Source organism: Lacerta agilis, chromosome 1, assembly GCF_009819535.1.
Source record: "Lacerta agilis isolate rLacAgi1 chromosome 1, rLacAgi1.pri, whole genome shotgun sequence".
NCBI classification, from domain to species: Eukaryota; Metazoa; Chordata; class Lepidosauria; order Squamata; family Lacertidae; genus Lacerta; species Lacerta agilis.
In genome coordinates this window covers 89,768,576-89,790,497 of record NC_046312.1, presented here as the reverse complement: position 1 = coordinate 89,790,497, position 21,922 = coordinate 89,768,576, and the positions used below count along the sequence as shown (strand labels likewise).

The 21,922-nt window shown below is 40.7% G+C and overlaps 1 protein-coding gene across 3 annotated transcripts in view; it reads left to right on the top strand.

Moving 5' to 3' along the window:
* The window catches only part of ADCY5 (adenylate cyclase 5), a 171,545-nt gene extending 153,561 nt beyond the window's left edge, over positions 1-17,984 (top strand). For all 3 annotated transcript variants that reach the window (XM_033162718.1, XM_033162711.1, XM_033162727.1), the window contains 9 exons: positions 2,987-3,103; positions 3,637-3,801; positions 5,262-5,437; positions 9,289-9,321; positions 10,200-10,332; positions 11,266-11,529; positions 13,397-13,601; positions 15,380-15,504; positions 16,491-17,984. In XM_033162718.1, coding sequence (XP_033018609.1) covers positions 2,987-3,103; positions 3,637-3,801; positions 5,262-5,437; positions 9,289-9,321; positions 10,200-10,332; positions 11,266-11,529; positions 13,397-13,601; positions 15,380-15,504; positions 16,491-16,622 — 1,350 coding nt within the window. In that variant the 3' untranslated portion in view covers positions 16,623-17,984. The remainder of the gene's footprint in view (positions 1-2,986; positions 3,104-3,636; positions 3,802-5,261; positions 5,438-9,288; positions 9,322-10,199; positions 10,333-11,265; positions 11,530-13,396; positions 13,602-15,379; positions 15,505-16,490) is intronic.
* Positions 17,985-21,922: the final 3,938 nt, after the last annotated feature.

The following is a 21,922-nucleotide window of genomic DNA, read 5'->3' as shown; positions in this document are numbered from 1 at the left end:
TCCAGTGACCTAGCTATGGTTTGTTTACTGCCGACATTTCATGATCTGAAGCCATGTTTTGTTGTTTACTCATAAACTTTGGCTTGCTTTAACTATGACTTGGTATTATATGCATATCCAGCACTTTTCCTTAATCATAGTTTTTTGACTACTTCATCTCAGATGCTCACCAACCTACAAAGGCCTGACGCAAGAAAATCTGAAAAACAAAACAAGTTTACACAAAACAAGTCATGGGACAACTTGTGGTTCATTCACAGCTTGTAAAACACCAGTAGCTTATTGTTATGTGTGAACCAGGCTGGAGTGTGACAGTTAGGAATTTTATACCTTCTGTACTGATTTGTTTTTGTTTGCCCCCATGCTGCTGCATGATTTGGGTGTCCTGTGTAAAATTCAACGAAGGTGATAACTAGATTACAAGGCCTGTCCTGCAGGGTTCATTGCTTGTTACCATCACGACTCTACTTCTTTCATTTCTATAACAATATCAGTCATTGATTCTTGTCATTTGCTTCTTAAGAGTTCCCAATGCTGGATTTTTAAAAATATCGGCCTTCTGTGGGTAGGGCCAGGTAAGAACTTTGCAGGTTAATATTCAAGGAGAATGGAACACCCTGCATATCAGCTGATGTGCATGCAGGAAGTACCCTGTACCCTGCAAAGTAGCCGAACCAGTGGGATTGAACTCCTTGTGCATCAGATGATATGTGGGGAGTTCTGTCCTACTTTCTGCAGCTGATCCAGTTGTGCCTCTACCTGCCCCACAACTGACATCACATATGATATCAGGTGTGAGGCAGGTGGGCCTGGTTTGGGAAAAACAGCCTCATGGGCAAAATGGAGAGGCTTGGCAGGCCAGACGTGGTCCACAGGCAGGAGCTTTTCCATCCCTGACTAGTGGTTTATGACCTCAGATTTTGTATTCCACATTCCAGAGCAATGAAAGGCAAATGTTTATGAGCAAATGGTTTTTCATACATTGCCAATAAATCTGAGTATTTCTACTTCAGCTAGACCATTTTGAAAAAATGGTTTCCAAATACTGTAGTCAAATAACAAGCAGTTAGGTTCTCAAATAGAAGAAAGCAGTTCAAATGCTGACATTTCCCAAATTTGGGATTTGATGAATTTCTGGATTACATAAAAATGTAAGTTTCTGAATACTGTATGTAATTATCCAGTCCTTGCTTCAGAGCTTGATGGGAGTCTGATTAGGCTGAAAATCCTTACAGTGCTCTAAAAAAATTTTTTGTGCAGGCAGAGGTAGTATGAAAAGCCTGCATCTCGTGCTGCACATAATTTAAACTTTCTTCTTGCCTTGTGTAGAAAAGGGTGATGTTTGACTGTGAGTCATCTGTCGCATTGAGAACTACTTACATGCTTAATTTAACCACTTGGAAGAACATTGCTAGATTTTTATTATCATCTTACAGTTTATTGCTATCTTTTATTATGCCAGTGCCTGGTATGATAGATGATCTCCCTACCCCCCACCCCAGCCAAAGAAAAAATCTGAGCCAGTGATTTTAGATAGTTTTGTAATGGGTGCAGGTGAAGGCAGCAGCTTAAAAGAGGCACAGCATTGTCACAAGCTGTATCTGTCTCCTTTAGTAATAGGCAGCAGCTAATCAGCCCTCCTGTTCATCAAACATCTTCATAATTGTGCTTGTGTAGGAAGCAAAATGCAATCCTTCTAACCGTGCAATAAAAAGGGGGGGGCAAAAAGGGAGAGGTTGGAGTGGTTAGTCATTGCTAAAAAAGCAATACACAAGCCATTTCTCACTGTCTTCTTTTAAAAAAGAAACCACTTAGAAGCCTAGTTGGTGCAATGATAATGATGCATATTTGAGCTGCTATTTGTCTGTGTCTCAGATTTCTCTCTAGGGATTGAATTGGGGAGCATTTTGATGAGGTGAAATTAACAGCAGGGAAGCCTTTTAGTTTTACAGAACTCAAACATCTGAATTCTAGAAATGTATCCTTGTTCTCTCCTTGCATGGGAGATTTGAGTACTGGGGTGGGGTGAGCCACAAACAAAAACCTTTTGGAGGAAGATGTGCAGGAAGCAAGTGAAGGAAAATATGCTCCCCTGATCTCACCAGGTCAAAACTTAGTATTGGAAGATAATCTCCAAGATCCCAAACTCACTGGTCAGCCAAATACCATTTAGAGTTAATGTACTTATTCGGGATGAAGTTGATGATTCCTGAACAGCTCCTGTAGAGTAGATAGATGTTAGTAGATCCCAGAGGGTCACAAGATTCAGTACAAGCCAAACTCAGATGGCTTCAAAAGGTGATTAGACAAATTCATGGAGGAGGAGAGTATCCATGAATACTAGTCATGATTACTATGCATTACATCCAGTATCAGAAGCAGTAACAGTTGCTGGGGAATCATGAGCAGGAGAGTGCTGTTTAGCTTGTGTCCTGCTTATGAATTTTCCATAGGCATTGTGAACACAGAATGGTGGACTAGATAGGTCTTAGATCTGATGCAGCTGGGCTTTAATGTTCAAATCTCTGGTGCCTTTGGAAGTCTGAATACATTTGCCAGTGTTAATGACTACTGTACAATTCACTGCTGCAGTTATACCTATTGTCCATCTAAACATAGTAAGAGGTGACACAAAAATGAAACTCAATTCTAGCTAGAACAGGTTATTTTAAAATGCATGTTTATATGTCCATTTATTCTGAGATCAGAATCGGATGTTTTGTTTTGTTTTGTTTTGCACACCATTTTTTCTGGTTCTGATTTAGAAGCCATTATTTTAATCAGGGAGCAGCAAGTCAATATGACAAGTTAGCCAAGCAATTATGCATTTAGCCTTTCTGCTCCTAAAAATTACCTAGAGGAAGACAGATGCTCAGTGATCTGGCATGTCAGCTTTTGTACTTTCTAACATGTATTGTTCTTTAGTGTGCAAGATATTTATCCAGAATCATGATTTCAAACATCTTGCTTTCTCTTTTTTGACCAGCTTTTTCCAGCTCCACTCCAGACTCTCTCAAGGAAGATTGTTCAGTCCAGGACCAACAACACCATAGTTGGGGTCTTCACCATTGTATTGGTTTTCCTCTCAGCCTTTGCCAACATGGTATGTTACACTGGTTGTTACTTTTATTTAGCATCATTGACCTATCAGTGCCCAGAAGCTGTAGGTTACAAAAGAAAGCATAGTTCCTGGTGTATGTGTGACCAATGAAATAAAAGTAGGCTTGGGCTCATTGTAACAACCAGTCATTGTTACAACTTAATGTCTCTGGTGCGTTGGCCAATATTATGTCTTTAAAATAGACAGGAACAAAGCAATGCTAATTGTTTCACCCATTTTTGCAAACCTGTAAATGGAGCACTTCCTGGGAATTCCCAGTGCCAGTTTCATGGTATATTAATTAGATGGGTTAGACGATACTTGGGATGTGGGAAGAGGTAGATGATGGTTTGCATACCTGCTAACCAGTCATTACAGCTGCCACTATTTAACTGGTGGTTTATATTGTTGGGCCACTTTGCCATTGTGCAGAGAAGCATCTTTTAATGCATCTCTGCCCTGAGTACTTTCCATTGTAGTTAGCTGTTTTCTCTTTTCCTTACCTTTCTTTTTGTTAATCTCTTCCTTTCTGCCAGTTCACTTGCAGCACTGTGGATCTCCGTGATTGTGTGGCTGCAGAGTATAACATCACCCCACATGAGGTGAACATGTGCCATATTAGCTACTCTGCCTCCAATTACAGCCTGGGGACAGTACACGGATTATGTGCTAGCCCCCAGCCAAGCTGCAACTTCCCAGAGGTGGGTGTGTTTAAGTTTTAAAATTTGTACAAACTATAAGTGGCCCTGTTTTATGCTGAATGAGACAGTTAATCACTTAGCCCACTGTTGTTTGTTTCAGCTGTTTTCAGCTCCTCTCCATTGTCTTCAGGTAGAGATGTTTTCCAGGTAGAGATTCTTTCTAACCCAGCTACTTAAAGGTAAAGTGGCCAGTCAAAGTCGTCCATGACTGGCCATTAGGTCCAGTCATGGACGACTTTGGGGTTGCGGCTCTATAGGCCAAGGGAGCTGGTGTTTGTCTGCAGACAGCTTCCAGGTCATGTGGCCAGCATGACTAAGCTGCTTCTGGCGAACCAGAGCAGCACACAGAAACGCCGTTTACCTTCCTGCCGGAGTGGTACCTATTTATCTACTTGCACTTTGACGTGCTTTTGAACTGCTAGGTTGGCAGGAGCAGGAACCGAGCAACGGGAGCTCACCCCATCGTGGAGATTTGAACTGCCGACCTTCTGATTGGCAAGCCCTAGGCTCAGTGGTTTAACCCACAGTGTCACCCGCGTGCCTCAGCCCAGCTACTTAAGATCCTTTAAATGGGAGATTACAGGTTTCAGACCTAGGGCCTTCTGCATACAATATCCTGTTGCCAGTGATAATGTGTCAAACCGATTCTACACTGAATTCTCAGCTTTACCACTCCAGACAATAGGTGGGATAGTCTTATTATTCAATGCTGCTACCACACCAGGTTTAATGTAGCTGCAGTTTTATACTCACTTACCTTGGGGGTTGGTCCCACTGAGGTCAATGACACTTGCTTCTGAGTAGACGTGTAAAGAATCACACTGTTCTGATGTGCTCCTTTATAATTAAATACCTAAACAAACGTTTAAAAAGTGGGATCAGGGAGTGGCATTTGAAAAATATAATTCTTGATCTGAGGTGTTTTGTACAGGTATGAGTTCGCAATGCCACCTCATTATGCATCTTACGTAGAATTGAAAGCTGTCACACAAAATTACAAGTTAATGAAAACACATATGCATATATGATGTATGTACATTCAAATAGGCATGCATGCCCACACCTTACAGAATAAAAGGTGGACTTTTAACTGCCAGAGGACTAAACTGCTGCTAAGGCTTGGTGGGTCAGGCATTGTGTGGGCCTGCTGGAAGCCCAGCTAGACAGATGTGCCAGTCCCAGTATAAGGATCCATTGAAGGATGTTCAGTGGCACGCTGGACCTAAGGTACCCTCAACCGAAGTTGTTCAGAGCCTTATATTAATTGACATGTGACATAGCAAAAGAAGAATAATTAAAATAAGTTGATGTGTATTAATCTGTAACCTCATTCTTGCAGCACTGCTTAATTGATGTTTGCTGTGCTTTACTGATTTTACTCCCATTTGTTCTCTCTTCCTCCCTCCACTCCACTCCATTTTCTTTTCTCCTCTTCCGCTTCCCAATCCCTCTTCTTACAGTATTTTACCTACAGTGTCTTACTGAGCCTCCTGGCCTGCTCTGTGTTCCTTCAAATCAGTTGCATTGGGAAACTCATTTTGATGTTGATTATTGAATTTACATATGTCCTTATTGTGGAAGTGCCAGGGCTTACCCTCTTCGATAATGCAGATCTTCTGGTCACAGCCAATGCCATGTAAGTTACCCTTAAACCTTTGTAAGTTGTTTTTTATATATATAAACCGAGAGAAAGGTCACCAAGTTGGGGTTTTAGTAAAGCAGGTGAGGAAGTAGACTGTTTCTGGACTATACCATTTCGTAGTACCAGTAGGTTCTCACATGACTGGACATACTTCAGTTTTAAAAAGTAAAACTTTCATATAGAAGTTTAAGAAGTCAAGGATTTTTGCCTAGTCAGTTTTTTATGTGTGTGGTTTTATTGTTTTATGGGAGGGGCATTCAGTCATTTGAGGCCCCTACCCAGGGTCTAGAGTGGAATAGTCCAGAAACAGGTTCACCGCATCATTTGCCGCTTGGGAAAACCAAGTCAATGAGTCCATGAAAACAATTTTATGTAAACAGAAAGAGTGTGCAGCATCAACAAATGAATTAACACTGGAAGTTGTTTAAGAACCCTCTATTAGTTCTTGCTCTTGGTTCTATTTTGCTGGTATCTAGAATTTGAATGTCATAATCTGCATGACTGTTGCACTCTCAGATAAGGACCAAACATATATATATATTGCATAAAGTAGGAGGCCAGTGCCTTAGTAGTGTTGAATGCTAACACATATCTTCCTTTTAAAACATATTTACTCATTAAACATTTTTCATTGTAGGAGTTTGGCTTGTTCACTAATAAGTAACACTACTTTTATTGGCATTATTTGTATGCCTTATGATTTCCTTAATTCCCTTAAAACATACCAAACAACAAATTTGATGAAATCTTTTCTTAAGTTGATAAAACAGCACAAGAAAGAAAGGAAAAAGGCCATTCTGGTTGAACTACAGCCATGCCCTTCTCCATTTTGGATTGCTTACCAGTAATTCTGATTAATCCACTTGGGTGTGGTTTCTGCCCTTCATATAAAAAAGAAAATTGATAGCAAATTAGGGGCAATCATTTGAAGGGATAATCTCAAAACAAAACATCCTTTAGGCATTTTATACTGCATGGGATTTTGATAAGCCAGGAGCAGACTGAATTAGAGCACTTAAAAGCAATTATTTGCATCACCTCACAATCAAGATGTCAGTAAAAAGGTGGAGTAAATAAGCAGCTTTTTCCCAGAAATAAATTTAGGAGCTGCAGTTTTACCACTCATTAAATTAGCTTTGCGTGCTCTGAAAGCTCCATTTATTGTTAGTCTTACTGTGTGGTGAACCACTTACGGCTCATGGGAAGTATTTAGTACTGTACATATGCAGCCACCACAGTCTAGGTACAGATCTCTTTCAGATTCATGGAATATTATCCTATATTAATTTAACTGGGCATCTGTCTGATCCATCTAATTACTCTGTATATGACATGCACACTAATTAGCAAGGTGCACAGATGCCTCTTTTCTCACACCCCTATACAAATTTACCGAAAACATAAGCCAAGAAAAGAGTGCTCCTGCCAGCCAAAAAGAATTGTAACCATGCAAGCAGGCCTGGTTTGTCAAACTTCAGGGGGCCCTCAGCATAGTCCAGCGGATGCCCCCCTCTTCCTGTCACACTGGAGCTCTCATCATCCTTTTTGTGGCAGCAGCTATGCCGCCAGTCCCTTTCTTCCTCTTCCTTAAAAAAAAAAACACACACACACACACAATACAATCATACCTTGGTTTTTGAACACCTTGGTTCTTAAACGTTTCGGCTCCCGAACGCCACAAAGCTGTAAGTGAGTGTTCCGGTTTGCAAACTATTTTTGGAAGCTGAACGTCTGACAGGGCTTCAAATTGGCTGCAGGAGCTTCCTGCAGAAGCCGCGCGTTGGTTTCCGAATGTTTTGGAAGTCAAACAGATTCCATTCGACTTCCAAGGTACGATTGTAGTGGCTAAATCAGTGGTAGCTTCTCGCCACCTTGGGATGAAGAAGAGTCCTTGAGAGCCAGGAATTCTGGGTAAGCAAATTGTGCTGCTGCTGTGGCATCTAGAAAAGCCTTTTTAAAAGATTTTTTTTAATTGTTTTTTGGTTTTTTTGGAAAAGCCTTTTTTAAGCAAACTGCAGCAACAGCACTGGCATTTTCCAGGTCACCTTGCCCAGAAGGTCTTTTCTCAGAGTTCAAGAGAGGCAGCAGGCTATGCAGTTACCATGGATGGGAGCCAGGTTGGTCTCCAAGAAGTGCCTGGATCTCATGTTAAGACCCATGATGGGTCTTTCTAAGCCCTGGGGCCATCAACCAATGCCCAGCTAGGCTAACTGATGGTGCCAGGCCTTCCTGCAGGAGCCATGTGGGGACTGAATTTCAGCTGGAAGAGGACAGCTGCTTTTAAGCATGTTCTACTGACTCAGTGAGTCAGTAAGTAAGATAGATATAACAAAGTTAATGTGGAACAGCAGTTTTTAAATTGTCACTGTTGGATTTTATGGTCTGTTTTTACTTTGTTTCTTTTCTAGAGAATACTTTGTTAGGTGACTCATAAACTGAACAAAATTAAAAAAATTAAAACGAAAGGGCAGAAGAACTGGAACAGGAGCTATGTTATTTGGATTATAAAGTATCTGGTTCTGCTGGAGTGATCTGGTGATACAACTCGGATAAAAATTTCTGACAAAATACAAGAAAAAATGTTCAGTGAATAAATATGAAGGAACTAGATTTCAAGGCAACCCCCCCCCCGGCGTCTCCAGTACCATCTAGAATGAGACAGTAAATTTGCAAATAAAGGGTAGAATCCAGCTTTATGTGGGCAAATTCCAACTTGTCACTTTTTATCTCCTCTCTTCTGCAAGCCCCACTGCAGAATTCCCTAAGTGCAGAATTCCCTGCACTTGAATCCCTTAATTCAAGTTAGGGAATTAATTCTTAGGAATTAATTTCCTATTTTTTTCCAGGCAGCATTGTTTTATAACCTCCTATCTAATGTGCCAACTTTCCTTGACTCCTCACTTCAACGATAATCAAGCTCAAAGTCAAAAAGTGATCCTCTTTCATTGTAACCATAGGCAAGAAGAAGAAAATTTTAGGAAGTGGTTATGGCTCCACATAGTGTTCAAAGTGAAAAATAGTAGCACTGATTTTGTGGAGCAGTTGATTATTACCGTACACTCAATCCTAAATGTCTTTATTTTAAAATATGTGGCATACTGGATTCCGTGGAACTTAGTGTAGGTGTAAGAATTTTTTTTAAAAAAAGAGCGGTGATCTTAACCATTTTTTGAAATATGTTCCATTGAAATTGCAGCAGGACCTGCAATAAAATGAATGCTTTGAGGCTTTGATTCTATTGTCACAAGCGGCATAGGGATCCCTCCTGTTGCTGCAATCCATCATGCATTTCAGAACAATGAACACAGAGACATATAAAACAACTTCCCTATAATATAAATGGAGTGCTTTGCACACATGTTCATTTGATTAACATCAGGCAAGTGATCCAAAAGAGACATGGACCTTTGAACTGGTTGAAGTATTAGAGAGACTTTTGTTTGGATAGCATTGGAGCAGTGAAATGTACACCTTGATTTTAATCCAAAGTCAGCAGTTCCGTGCCAACTGGGAAGAATACTGAAAAATTAAAAAGGCAGCTTGTGCAACAAATAAAGGAAACAGCCTCATCATAATAGTAATGAGGAGGAGGAAAATTTTTATATCTTACCTCATTAGTCTTCAGACTTCTTCACATATATTTTCGCAGTGTTCTTTAGAAGATGGTGGCTTGATAAGGCAATCTGAGTTCTGAACCGGGGTGTTCCTGCCTCATTGCTTATACTCCTAGCAGTATAGGAGGGCACTAAATGTGGAACTGGGGAGAAAGCAATGGAGTCAGTGATTTATAAATATAGCATAGCAGTCTATATACATTGTCTAAAACCTATCTCTTGCTATTTCAGAGTGTTTTCCAATGGGACTGAGAATGGAACATGGTGAGTTACTGAGGGGGCAGGTAGCCTGAGGTTGCTTTAAAAAATATTAAGTGGATACAGCCATTGGTGGGTTTGGGTTGTTGCAGACATAATGTGGCTCATCCTTTAATGGTGTTTAAGGGATATGGGATGGGCACACCCCTCTCTTCTCAAACATAAGTCTGTGTATAATAATAATAATAAGAGTTTGGATTTGATAGCCCACTTTATCACTACCTGGAGGAGTCTCAAATCGGCTAACATTCTTCTTGCTGTCTGAAGTCCCTTGCTGTCTGAAGCACTGTTAACCATTATGAACGCTTGCCAGAGTTTGAATTTGAAACAAACTTTGAAATACAAATTAACGTCAGCCACATTTAGTAGCACTGCTACCTAGCCTTTGTTGTATTCAAGGATAGGAAGAATTTGACCTCATAAAGGCAGGGAGAGTGTGAGAAAAGAATAGAATCTAGTGGTCTCTCACAAATCTCCTATGATCTAGTAATGGAATGCATTAACTCTGCTGTGGCCCTTTGTCTCCCTTCCTTGTCTAAGAGGCAGTTTTGATACAGTGTGCTTCACTTCTACAGCCATTGAAGCACACAAAAAATGAAGATGGATGGGGCGGCCTCGTGCAAAGTAAAAGATAGAACTTGGACTTCGCTGTTCATGCTGCATCAAAAGCAAGAACTAAATGATAAATGAAATGATTCAGAGTTGAACAGAATAAAATAGTCAGTTGATTTTATTGGTCAGCAGCTAGAGCCCACCCCTTGCTCAGCCTGTTGCTACACAAAGAGGTCAAGAAATTGCTTGCTTTGAATTGTACGCACTCCTCCAGTTGAGTGACTGGCATCCTACAACATCCAGAGATTTATATATTTTCTTTTCCTGCGTAGTCCTCCAAGTGTTTCCAGGGTGGCCTTGAAGATTGTGACTCCCGTAGTTATCACTGTTTTTGTCTTGGCGGTGTATCTTCATGCGCAGCAAGTGGAATCCACAGCAAGACTTGATTTCCTCTGGAAGCTTCAGGTGTGTGTTTTTGAGTGTAATTTTAAATGCCGTTTATAATCAGCAAACAGTTGCTATTCACGCTGTTAATGCGTTATCGTACTGTGCTCATAAATTATCGAGCTAGAAGCACTGGCACAAAGGAAACTCCTATGGTATCAATTTTATCTGAGGATCACAAAGATGGGACTCTTAGTTTTGTTTTATATTGTATTGTAAAGAATACTGTCCATGCATGTGTGTATTCATCTCATGCATATAGTTTGGACGGAGCCACCCTTAGTGTGTGCAAAATCATATTCTGTTGCTAGCATGTATTGATGGGTTACATATTAGACCTTATACCAGTGGTTCCCAACCTTTTTTTTGGCCATGCCCCACCTAAGCAACTCTAAAATCCTGGTGCTTATTGTTCAAAAAGTGAACTCATATTCATGAGGAGGAAGCCTAAAAGACCATTAACTGTTAATAACTCATTCTTGAATTACCCCCCCCCCCAAAATCAAATTGCCCCCCCTGTGGGGCATGTGCCCCATGTTGGGAACCACAGCCTTATACAATAGATTCACAACTTATGCAAGAGTTTTTCCCCCAGGGATAGCACACAAAGCCAAAATCACATCATCAAAACAACCCTTTAAAAACCATTAAAGTCTATCCAGCCACCTCTGCTCTGTCTCCAAAAGCTGCATACACACTCTCAAGGCCACTACACCATGCACCAGGGTTAATGCAATGGTGGGTGCAATTGCTGACATTTCCCCCCTGCTTTCCCACCCCCTTATGGTATCCCTCCTAGCCCCCTTTTTCCAGTCAAGTGCATAGAGCTGCGACCGCGCATGCTAAACACACATAAGTTATGAGTCCACTGTATATGCTTCCAGTCCATTTGCCACATAAATGAACCTGAGTTGCAGGCTGCATCTTTTTCTCTCTCCTTCTCTCCCTTTTCAGGCTACTGAAGAAAAGGAGGAAATGGAGGAATTGCAGGCCTACAACAGACGCCTTCTCCATAACATCTTGCCAAAGGATGTGGCAGCCCACTTCCTTGCACAGGAACGGAGGAATGATGAGCTGTATTACCAGTCATGCGAGTGTGTGGCTGTCATGTTTGCTTCCATCAGCAACTTCTCAGAATTCTATGTAGAGTTAGAGGCCAACAATGAAGGAGTGGAATGCTTGAGGCTTCTCAATGAAATCATTGCTGACTTTGATGAGGTGAGCAAGGTTTTTTTTTTTTTTAAGAGTTAAACCTGAGTGTGCTCCAGTTCATGCTTAACTGATTCCTGCATTGCAGGGGGTTGGACCAGATGGCCTTTGGAGTCCCTTCCAACTCTACAATGCTGTGAATCTATGACTGACCCTTTTGTACTGTTACGATGCACACAGCATCAGTCGTCTCTGACACTTTTGGTTTCTGTGCTAGATTTCTTTCATATGCCAGAGGTATCAATAGAAATACAGTAGTATACTGATGCTTCTGGTCTGCCGCACTGGCCAGCAGTCGAAGAATTCCAGAGCTCTGGAATTCTTGCAAGAAGAAGGCTTGGGGAATTTGTGTAAGTGCTGCAAATCCCCGAAGAAACCCCAAATTGAGTGTTTTGGGGACGTGGAGATCCTGTGGGTGCCTTTTGGGACTCCCCTTTCCCCAGCAAAGCTCTTTTGAGCATGCCAAGAGCGAAAAGGGTCATAGCCCTTGGCACTGAGGACATACATCACTACCTTCTTTGCGCAAAGCTTCTGGACTGGAGGCAGTAAAGAAAGGAATTAAAATAAAGGACAGCCATGAGTAAAAAGATTTGGACCTAATTACTTGAGTTTTGGATGCAGAGAGATTTAAAAACAGAATCCGATCTCTTCTGCTGTGGACTGAGACTGCAGTCACCATTGCCCGGAATCTACAGACTGTAAATGCCTTTTGAAAATTTCCTGTGAGTACCTTTGTAGCCTCCTCTCTTTGCAGGGAAGGGGGAGGCTTTTATATATTGAAAATCTGCTCCCAGTGAAGAGCTGTAAAGTAATTCGATAGTCCGGTCCTTCCTGAAGTCATTGAATTGGAGATGGACTTTTACCCCCAGGCAGAGAGGCGAGTTCCCTTTGTTTTATTGTTATGTATTAGTTGAACTGGAAAGAAAGTACTTTCGTTTCTTAACTCAGAAGATACAAGATTACTACAAGTATTTGAACTGATCGAATTACAGCACAGTCGCTAAGAAGTTATTTGTTGGATTGTACTAAATTTCCCTTAAAGACGTGTGGATTACAGAATATAACAAAGGTGCTTGCTGAACAATGGATTAAACATTAGACTAACCTAGAGAAGTTGTTGAACTTGTTGAATTTGTGATTTCCTGTTATGAGAAAAAAGCCCAGCTGTGGCCTTCAAGGCAGAATGTGAGAAATGGCATCTAAAGCAAAGAGAGCTGAGTTTCAAGAGACTTCTAAATCTGCTGTCTGAAATACTGCAGGAGTTAAGAGGGGATGCTCTGCTCCCATGGATCTGTATAAGTGCAGCAGTGGAAACAATAATTTTTCCAGGTTAGCTGAAATGGTCTCATGCTTGTGCTCCTAGGAAAGTTCTACCTCCTCTATGATTACCAGTTACAGCAAGCATTTATTTGCACTGGCCACTGTTGCTTTTATTACTCAGAAATGCTAGTGGGCACCATGGAACAGAATATCTAGGGAATATTTTACCCATCACATATGATTAAAAGTGCAAATGGTCCTAACTCAATCACCTTGCACATGACAGCAAGTACTGACACACTTGTGCCTGGACCTGATGTAGATCCAAACTGAAGGGGCATTGCATTCTGTGACCTGACATCCTTGTGCAAAATCTTACTTTTCTTTCCTTATCAATTTGAAGAAGCAAAAATAGGGTCTAGGACACCATCCTGTCTATGTGCAGGATCAAAACAGTTCATGAACTTTCTCTTCATATGGTAAGCACATTAGAACATGTGTTATGCAAGCTACAGTGTGCATGATCATATCTGGGTCTTGTACAGATCAGCCAAACAGTATATATTGATTTACACGTGTCCTTTTCAATAACTTTGTTCCTTTGTTGCCTCTACAGATAATAAGCGAAGACCAGTTCCGACAGCTAGAAAAGATCAAAACTATAGGCAGCACATATATGGCTGCTTCAGGCCTCAATGATTCCACCTATGACAAAGTGGGCAAGTCACACATCAAGGCCCTGGCTGACTTTGCAATGAGGTTAATGGATCAAATGAAATACATCAATGAGCATTCGTTCAACAACTTCCAGATGAAAATAGGTAAATGCCTTTGTTATGGTGTTATGCTTCTGGAGTTTTACCTCTGTGGTTAAAAGTGCAAATGCCATGTGTTAATTGGTGCTGCCTCTACTGAATTAAATTAGCACTTAATGGAGTATTCTTGATCTGCAGCGTTGGTTGTGTTTCCTGCAGAAATTTGACCCTATTACATAACATTCCCAACTGGAGATTAGTAGCCAATTGAACACGGGAAGATCTAAAGCCAAACAAAATTAGTTTTCTGCCCACATTAGTGCTTTAGAAAGGACATGGCTGTTAGAACTTGTTTTGTCATGTAGAACACTGGAAAACTGTCTTTCATATTTGAATCTGAAATGGATAAATGCACACACACTTGAAGTGGAGGCGGAGCAAGAGCTCTTTCAACCTGATGCTATAAGGCCAATCCGCATGCATACAGGTGCTTGACACCGGGTTCCTTCATTCTTACTGGATTCCAAGAGCCATCACTATTGTTTGGGAGGAACTGAGTTGAGCACCCATACTTCCTTCCACTCAATCAAAACCGACAATGCCAGCCATCTTGCATTTAGGCCCCTTTTTTGAGGCTGGCCACTGTGAGAACGGTATGCTGGGCTACATGGGCCTTTGGGCCTGATCCAACAAGTCTCTTCTTATATGCTGCATTTTTATCTGTTTCACTGGGAATGCCTCAGGTCGGTTGATTCACAATGATGTTTGGATTGAGGCTTCTTACTCCAGGTATGCTCCACTCTCCATAGACCAACTAAGTTTAGAATGTAATGTGTAAATTGAGAATGTCTGCCAAAGAAGCAGATTATATATATTTTTATAGGTCATTTATTTTGAGTGTAGAGCATGAATGTTCTTGGCGCACTGTTACTCATGCTCATAATTCTGGATATCAAGATACAGTGGTACCTCAGGTTACAAACACCTGGGGTTACAAACACTTTGGGTTACAGACTCCGCTAACCCAGAAGTAGTACCTCAGGTTACAAACTTTGCCACAGGATGAGAACAGAAATCGTGCGGTGGCAGCAGGAGGCCCCATTAGCCAAAGCGCGCCTCAGATTAAGAACGGTTTCAGGTTCTGGAACGAATTAGGTTTGTAACCCGAGGTACCACTGTATACTGATATCGAGTAAAAAATAAGCTCCAGTGAGTTTTCTGAGAAGCAGTTAGATAGTATAGGACAGGGGTTCCCAAACTTTGGTCCCCAAGCTTCATTCAGGTGGTCCAAGGTGTGCCTGTGAAGAACACCTGCCGTATGAATTCTATGGAATTCAAATTGTAACAATGTGTGTGTGTGTGTGTGTGTGTGTGTGTTATAAAAATGTAATAAAAATAAGCATCTAGCGTAGTGCGTTGCAATTGCTACAACAGGCAGAGAAATCATCAGTGTAGGATATTTATATGCAGACATCACAAATTTCAAAGACCACAAATCTTTGATATCATAGATTTCAAAGACCAGGGAAGGTAGCACTGGATGAATTTACCTCACTCTCAACTGGTAATGTTTCAAAGTCTTAGGAGTGGTGCACACATTACAGCCACCATGTGGAGTCTGCTTTAACCCTTTGTTCATTTATAATAATACCTGATCATAGAATCATGGCACGTTTTGTCAGATAGCCCTCAAAAGGTTGGCCATTCAAAAATTAGCTCTGGTCAATTTATGCCTGGGGAGGAATCAGATAGTTGCTGTCCTCCTGCAGGTGTGATCTGGTAGTGATAACGTATAAGATGTACTTTATACACTCATGTCTAATTCCATACTATTTCTTTGCTAGGGCTCAATATTGGCCCAGTAGTAGCTGGGGTCATAGGCGCACGTAAGCCCCAGTATGATATTTGGGGGAATACTGTGAATGTAGCCAGCCGAATGGACAGCACAGGAGTGCCTGACAGGATTCAGGTGAGTCTTCTTGGCACCTCTCCTCCTCCCTAAAACTTTTTTTCTCTTATGAGTATTTACACAAACCACTAGCAGAAGTGAGAAGTAATCTATATGTACATTTTATGTATTCTTCTTGGGGGTAGATATTTACCACCCCAAGTGAAAACCTTTAACCAAGCATAAAAAATGTGGCAGCTGACACATGAAGTCACTTCAGATCCTTGTAACTTGTCCTCCTTTCTTACTTTACATATTTCATGCTTTATCCAGCTTAGTGATTCATCTCTGTGTTGGGGGTAGGGGATGAAATATGAAGGAATCTATGTTATCATGTAATATGGAGTCCAGAACAGAGCTCCTTGGGAATCTCTGCACCTGTTTCTTCTTTTGTAAACAAAGAAACAAACGTGCATTTTCATGTTGTTCTTGCTGAGCAATAACCAGAAGATGGGATAATTCACCTTGCTCTGATCCAGAGATGCATACCTATGTGATACTGTGCTTTGAACACTTAGCCACCTAGTACGTTATTCACGCAGTTATCGTCCACACAGCTTATTGTCTCTTTGAGAAAGATGGCCTGATTTTAAATTGACAGGGATCATGCTCACAGGGTGGGAAGAGAATGGGAAACTTGATCCAGTCTCTTGTCCTCTACAACAGGTGATTGGCATTGTCAAAGTTGAAAAGCAAGACACTGAGGGAAACCAAAATTGATAGATTCACCTATTCCTTCTCCTTACTTGCACGTTTCTGACTTGCCATTGTCCTTTTAGGAGCCTAAGGGGGATGTGTGAACACTATGAGTCTTTCTCTGAAATGATCTGAAATTCACTTTTAATGTCACCAGCCCTTTTTTCTTATGGGTGCAATCATAGTAATTTTTAGTGAAATGACAGTGCTTCTTCCACCAGCGCTGCTTGAGAATACCAGACTTGTGTTGAATTGTATCATTTGCAATTTATTCAACTCTTTTCTGATCCATTCTTTTAAAAACTCCACAGGTGACCACAGACATGTACCAAGTTTTAACAGTCAACAACTATCAACTAGAATGCCGAGGGGTTGTTAAGGTCAAAGGTAAAGGAGAAATGACCACCTACTTCCTAAATGAAGGCCCCCCACTGGCAAGTTAACAACAGTGGGCAAGAATGACTCAAGAATGGCTCAGTTGGATTTAAATACAACAAGGAGTTAGCAAAAAAAAATATGCTGCTGCTTAGCAGTGAATCTAATACCAAGGCACAGTTGAGTATTTCATATGATGCCTTCCTAGCTGGAGTGTGTGCAAGAAGTGGGGGAGGGGGGCACAGTTTGGGCTATGTGGTGCACCATTCAGAAGTTACCTAGCACTGCTGTGGATTTTTTCTAGGTTGAGTGTAAATGAATTGACCAAAGATTTTTTGCTGAATGGAATTCGAAATGAAGACGTGGATTTTGAGATCTTCAGTGAGGCTGCTACACAGGACTTAAGATATTTAAGTATTTATTTGAAGCAACACAATGTTTTTTACTTGGTTGAAGGAAAGTTTGATTCATTGCGACAAAAGGACAAAGAGGAACAGCATTACTCTGGAAAGGCTGTGCAGTCCCATAGTATTTCTGGTCTATGCTGTTAACTCCTTGAAGTGTGCCACTGTTCTCTTATTAGCTCTTTGAATGGACTTTTGAAATTAAAACCACCACCCACTATTGCTCTACAAAAAGGGCCTTTTTTAATGACATCACCCGTAATGTTTTTTTAATGGAAAAGATGCCTTGTTATGTACTCTTGCCATCCCTACCCTTACATAGATAGGTTCCTTCTTTTTACCAGAACTGATATACTGAAAGTTAAAGGAGAGAAATAGTTCTTAAGGTGAGGGGAAAATGATGCTTCAAGCATATTTATTAAATGAGGCCTTCTCACTTCTGTTCAGCATATATTGGTTTACACATGAAAGACTAGCTGCCAGTATGAAACACATGGAGAAACACAGGGAGATTTCTCTGAAATGTGTAGGTTTGGTTTTGAGGTGGTTTTTTGTATTTTTTAATATGGAAGATTATGAGATCTAAGAAATACACCAAAATTCTATATTTTGAACGTTCTGTGTATTAAACAGTTGCCCCAATGGAGCAACAGCAATCCATGTGTAGCTCTGTTGTAGTGAGGTTCACAAAACAGCTGTTTGAAGGGGACGCCTATCCAGAACTGAGCACCCAGCAAAGCATCTGTCAGCTGTTAGGCAGGGCAAGAGCAGGGGCACCTTGACACAATCCTGAATCCCTTATCAGGCAATCAGCACTTGACAAAGAAGCTGATAGTCACTGTTAGGAAGAAGGGAAGGAGCACCCAGGCTGAGTTCAAGCACTCTCTATTGCCCTTCCGTTTCCCTGTCTGAAAGTTGATCAGGGCTATGAGATGTTTCTGCCCTGCAGCCCTGATTGTCTCCATGAGTCCAGCAATGGGTGTGAAGTCTTCTGCTGAGCTCACAGTTCTTTGGATCGGACGCCAGGCACATTGGGAGGTGTACATAAGCTATAGAATTGTGTGATATTCTTTTCATTATCTCTGAGTTGCAGACTTGGCAGTTTTCAAATAAATATTGTACAGTCCAGCAAACAAGCCGAAGTAATAATAATAACGCAGGGGCTCAAGTTTGATTTTTTAAAAGAGGAAATAAAGTGAGGAAAACCTAGTTAGACAGATGTGAAATAGGAAGAACAAGAACAGCTGTGCTCATTCCTAGCGTCAGAGGGAGCTGAATGCAACAGGTAAATTATGTATTCAAAATTTTGAAAGTTATTTGACCAAGGGTATTATGCCTGAAGCCACTTTGAGTGTGCCTCTGGACAGTAGCATAAGAGGAACAACAATCAAATCAAGAATTTCTTTTTGAAAGAATGTTTACAGTTTATGTAACAACTGTCTGTACAAGTGCTGCTGAATATTACCTAGAAATTTTACTCTCCTGGATTGATATAGTGGGAGCTGAATTCCATTTCATATATTATGAATTTCAGTTTGAAGACTTCAGCAAGTTTTTTTTTCATAACAAAACATGTATTGATTGATTCTCTGAAGATATTGATGTGGCCTATCCTGCTGAACAATACTCATTTTTTTAAAAAAGAAGGGGACTGTTAATAAATGTATAAGTGAGTTAAATACATTTTCAACTTTTAAAATCAAGGTCCCCTTCATATTTTATTAAAAAGTATAAAAGCATAAAAACCTATATTTTTATATTTCAGTAGGGGATAACTTTTGATATTGAATTTGGCAATTTCAAAAATGACTCAAACATTTTGACACATACTTTTTCCACTCTTCTCAGGGCAGAATTTCCATTACCTAATGATTACCCAGCACTGGCAATTATGTCATTGGAGAGGGGGCAGGGGTTAGTGTCACCTTTGACCAAAAAAATAAGGTGAAATCCATGGTCTCGGTGATATGTGTAATATTGCTATTAAACTGTTTCCGACTGTGTCAGTAGCATCCCACTTCCCTTTCATCCCCTCCCTTTCCACTAGGGCACACCCTTGGATAGTATAGTTGCCTGATTCCTAGAAAACTGCCAAGTCTGTCCTTGTACTATATTTTTGAACCTTTTCAAGAAATGCCATTTGATTTGCAAAGGTCTTTATTTACACAGTACTGCAGCTTGTTCTTCATCACCTTCCACCCTTCATTTACCACTTCCAGATTTTAATTAATAGCACAATATAGGATCATTTTGTTTTAGGTTTGCCTCCTGCTTTGAAATGTGCATTCTTAACATTTGAGCAGACCACCGTGCGCAATTGTGTTGTCAATTCAGTTTTCAGTTACCTGTATCTCTGACTGTGATTGATGACTGTGTCAGGATCATTTCAAGGGGTATGCAGTCTTTTTTCTGGCTCTTGCAAAAGGTGATACAGTTATGATTTCCCATGGAAATTGCAATCTGTTTAAGTAATTTAACAATTATATTAAAACACTGTTTCACTTGTGAATGTTTCTATTTTATTCATTAGAGCCTGGTTCGTTTTTTAAAAGCTACAAAATTAAGTAGGAATGTAATTTAATGTTTTGTGGCGGGAGTGACAATCAAATTTTGTGCATCACAATAACCTACCAGATATGCTTCATCAGTTCAGTAAGGGCAGCTCCAGACTTGTGTAATTTGTCCCAACAAATAGTCCTGCTCATGTATGAATTTCTGGATGATATTTTGTGCCTGCTGCATCACAGAAAGACGAGAATGGACTTTGTACAATGGTGTCTTTTCACTTCTCTGTGGCTGGATGAAAAATGGTAAAATATTCAGATGAACACAGCAAAGGTGGTTATTAATCTCAGCCCCTGGGTTCTAAATGAAGGAGCTGATTTGGATATTTCATTTTTTATGTCAAATTCAACAAGACTGTATTTTAGAGAGAACTTTGGAGGCTGGAAGCAGTAGGCTGTGGTCTAGTCCTACTCAACTAATTGAACTAGCAGCTGTGTGTGTGTGTGTGTGTTCGAAAGAGCATAGCCATCTGAATTTAAATACAGTACAGATAAGCAACGTGGTGCAGAATTGGATTTACATAGAAGTGCCTGATTCAATCTATGTTACCTGTGCATGTGAAGGAGCCTTCACCCACATAGGGATCTTCTTCACTGGAATGGTAAGTCTCTTCTGTTTGAAATTATGGTGCTTGGCTGTATATTGTTAGGACAAAATATTCTGAAATCAACTGGTTATTTTGTCCAGTCACTGTAACATGTTTTCTTCTGTTTTAAAATAGTAACACAGGTGCCCAATATCTCTGAAGGTAGTCTCTAGCTGTTGGGAGGGAAAGTTGCTGGCTCAACAGTAAGGGAGAAACTCATCCTGAACTCATATTTAAGTCATCAGTGGGGACCCTGCCTGCTGCTTTTCCTCTCAGCATCTTTCCTAGTCTCCCCCCCCCAAAAAATTTGGCCACAATCCAGCACAGTCACTTAATGGGACTTATGATAGATAACACTGTGTTCTGTGATTTTTTGTTTGTTTGTTTATCCTTAAACAAATTCTGCTAGTTTTTCACCCTTGGATTGTGTGCATGCAATATGCATATGTAAGCATACTTTATGTCAGTGCTTCTAGTCACATGTATGAAATCCAAGATGGCTTCCTACTTTTTGGAGAAGTCAGAGCCTCAGCAAAGTTGCATGCCCTGAACATCTTCATGCTCAGTCCTTGGCTATGACTCTTTACAGACATGAAAGTACCGTATTTTTTGCTCCATAAGACACACTTTTTTCCTCCTAAAAAGTAAGGGGAAATGCCTGTGCGTCTTTTGGAGCGAATGGTGGTCCCTGGAGCTGAATTGCCCAGGGGCCAAAAGAGGATCATGCTTTTTATTTTGCAAAGAGAAAAGGGAGTGTTGAAAGGACCCCGCTCAGCAGCTGATCAGCAAGAGATCGGGAGAGAGATAAGAGTCCCCGGCTCCCTTTCAGCCCCGCCCTCCTTTGTTGAATGTGCTGCAGAGGGAGGTTGTTTGTTTCCCCAGGACATGTGACTGGCTGATTAGATTATCTGTCTGGAAACTGTAGAAATGGCTCCCTTTCCTTAAGATTTTTCAGAAATGTGAGTTAAACCTCATAAAAATGGGGCTTTTCCTCTTTGCTTTTCCCCCTTTGCAAAAGGAGCTTTGCTTTTCCCCCTTTGCAAAAAAGCTGCAAAACCTTTAGCTGATCCTCGGAAAAAACCCCCAGAGCTTTTCCCTTTGCAAAAAAAGCTGCAAAACTTTTAGCTGATCCTAAAAAAAGCCTTTTGCCTTTGCAAAAACAGCTGCAAAACTTTTAGCTGATCCTCAAAAAAAAACCACACACAAAAAAGGGCTTTTAGAGGAGGAAAAACCAGAAAAATATTTTTTTCCCTTGTTTCCTCCTCTAAAATGAGGTGCGCCCTATGGTCCGGTGCGTTCTATGGAGCGAAAAATACGGTATTTAGGGCAGGCTCCAAAAAAGAAGTTATATCGCCTATAATGCTAGCTGTATACCTGCCACCCCACTACCGTACATTATATATCATTAATGTCCCAATCTTGAAGTGTTGGCTGTGATAAACACCTTCATAAAATATATCCACAAAGACCCCCGTGTAAGTTGCAGTAACCTCACTTCAGAAGTCTTGACCATCTTATAGGTGTTTCTGCTTTATTTATACAGCACTTCTATTCTACAAAGCACTTTACATTTTCATTGAAATGATCAGTATTCCCATTTTGCAGCTAGGAAACTGATGCCCAAAGTCATCATATGCAGCGTCCCATGGCAACCAGAGTAAGTCTTTCCCTCATTTGGCAGGAGTTCCTTTACTTATGTTTTCTTTACCTTCATGATAATTTAAAATATAACACACAGAACAGCAACTAGACTAGGGCAACTGGAAGACCCAGTTAGGACTCTTTGTATGCCTATCCTGATAAATGAAGAATT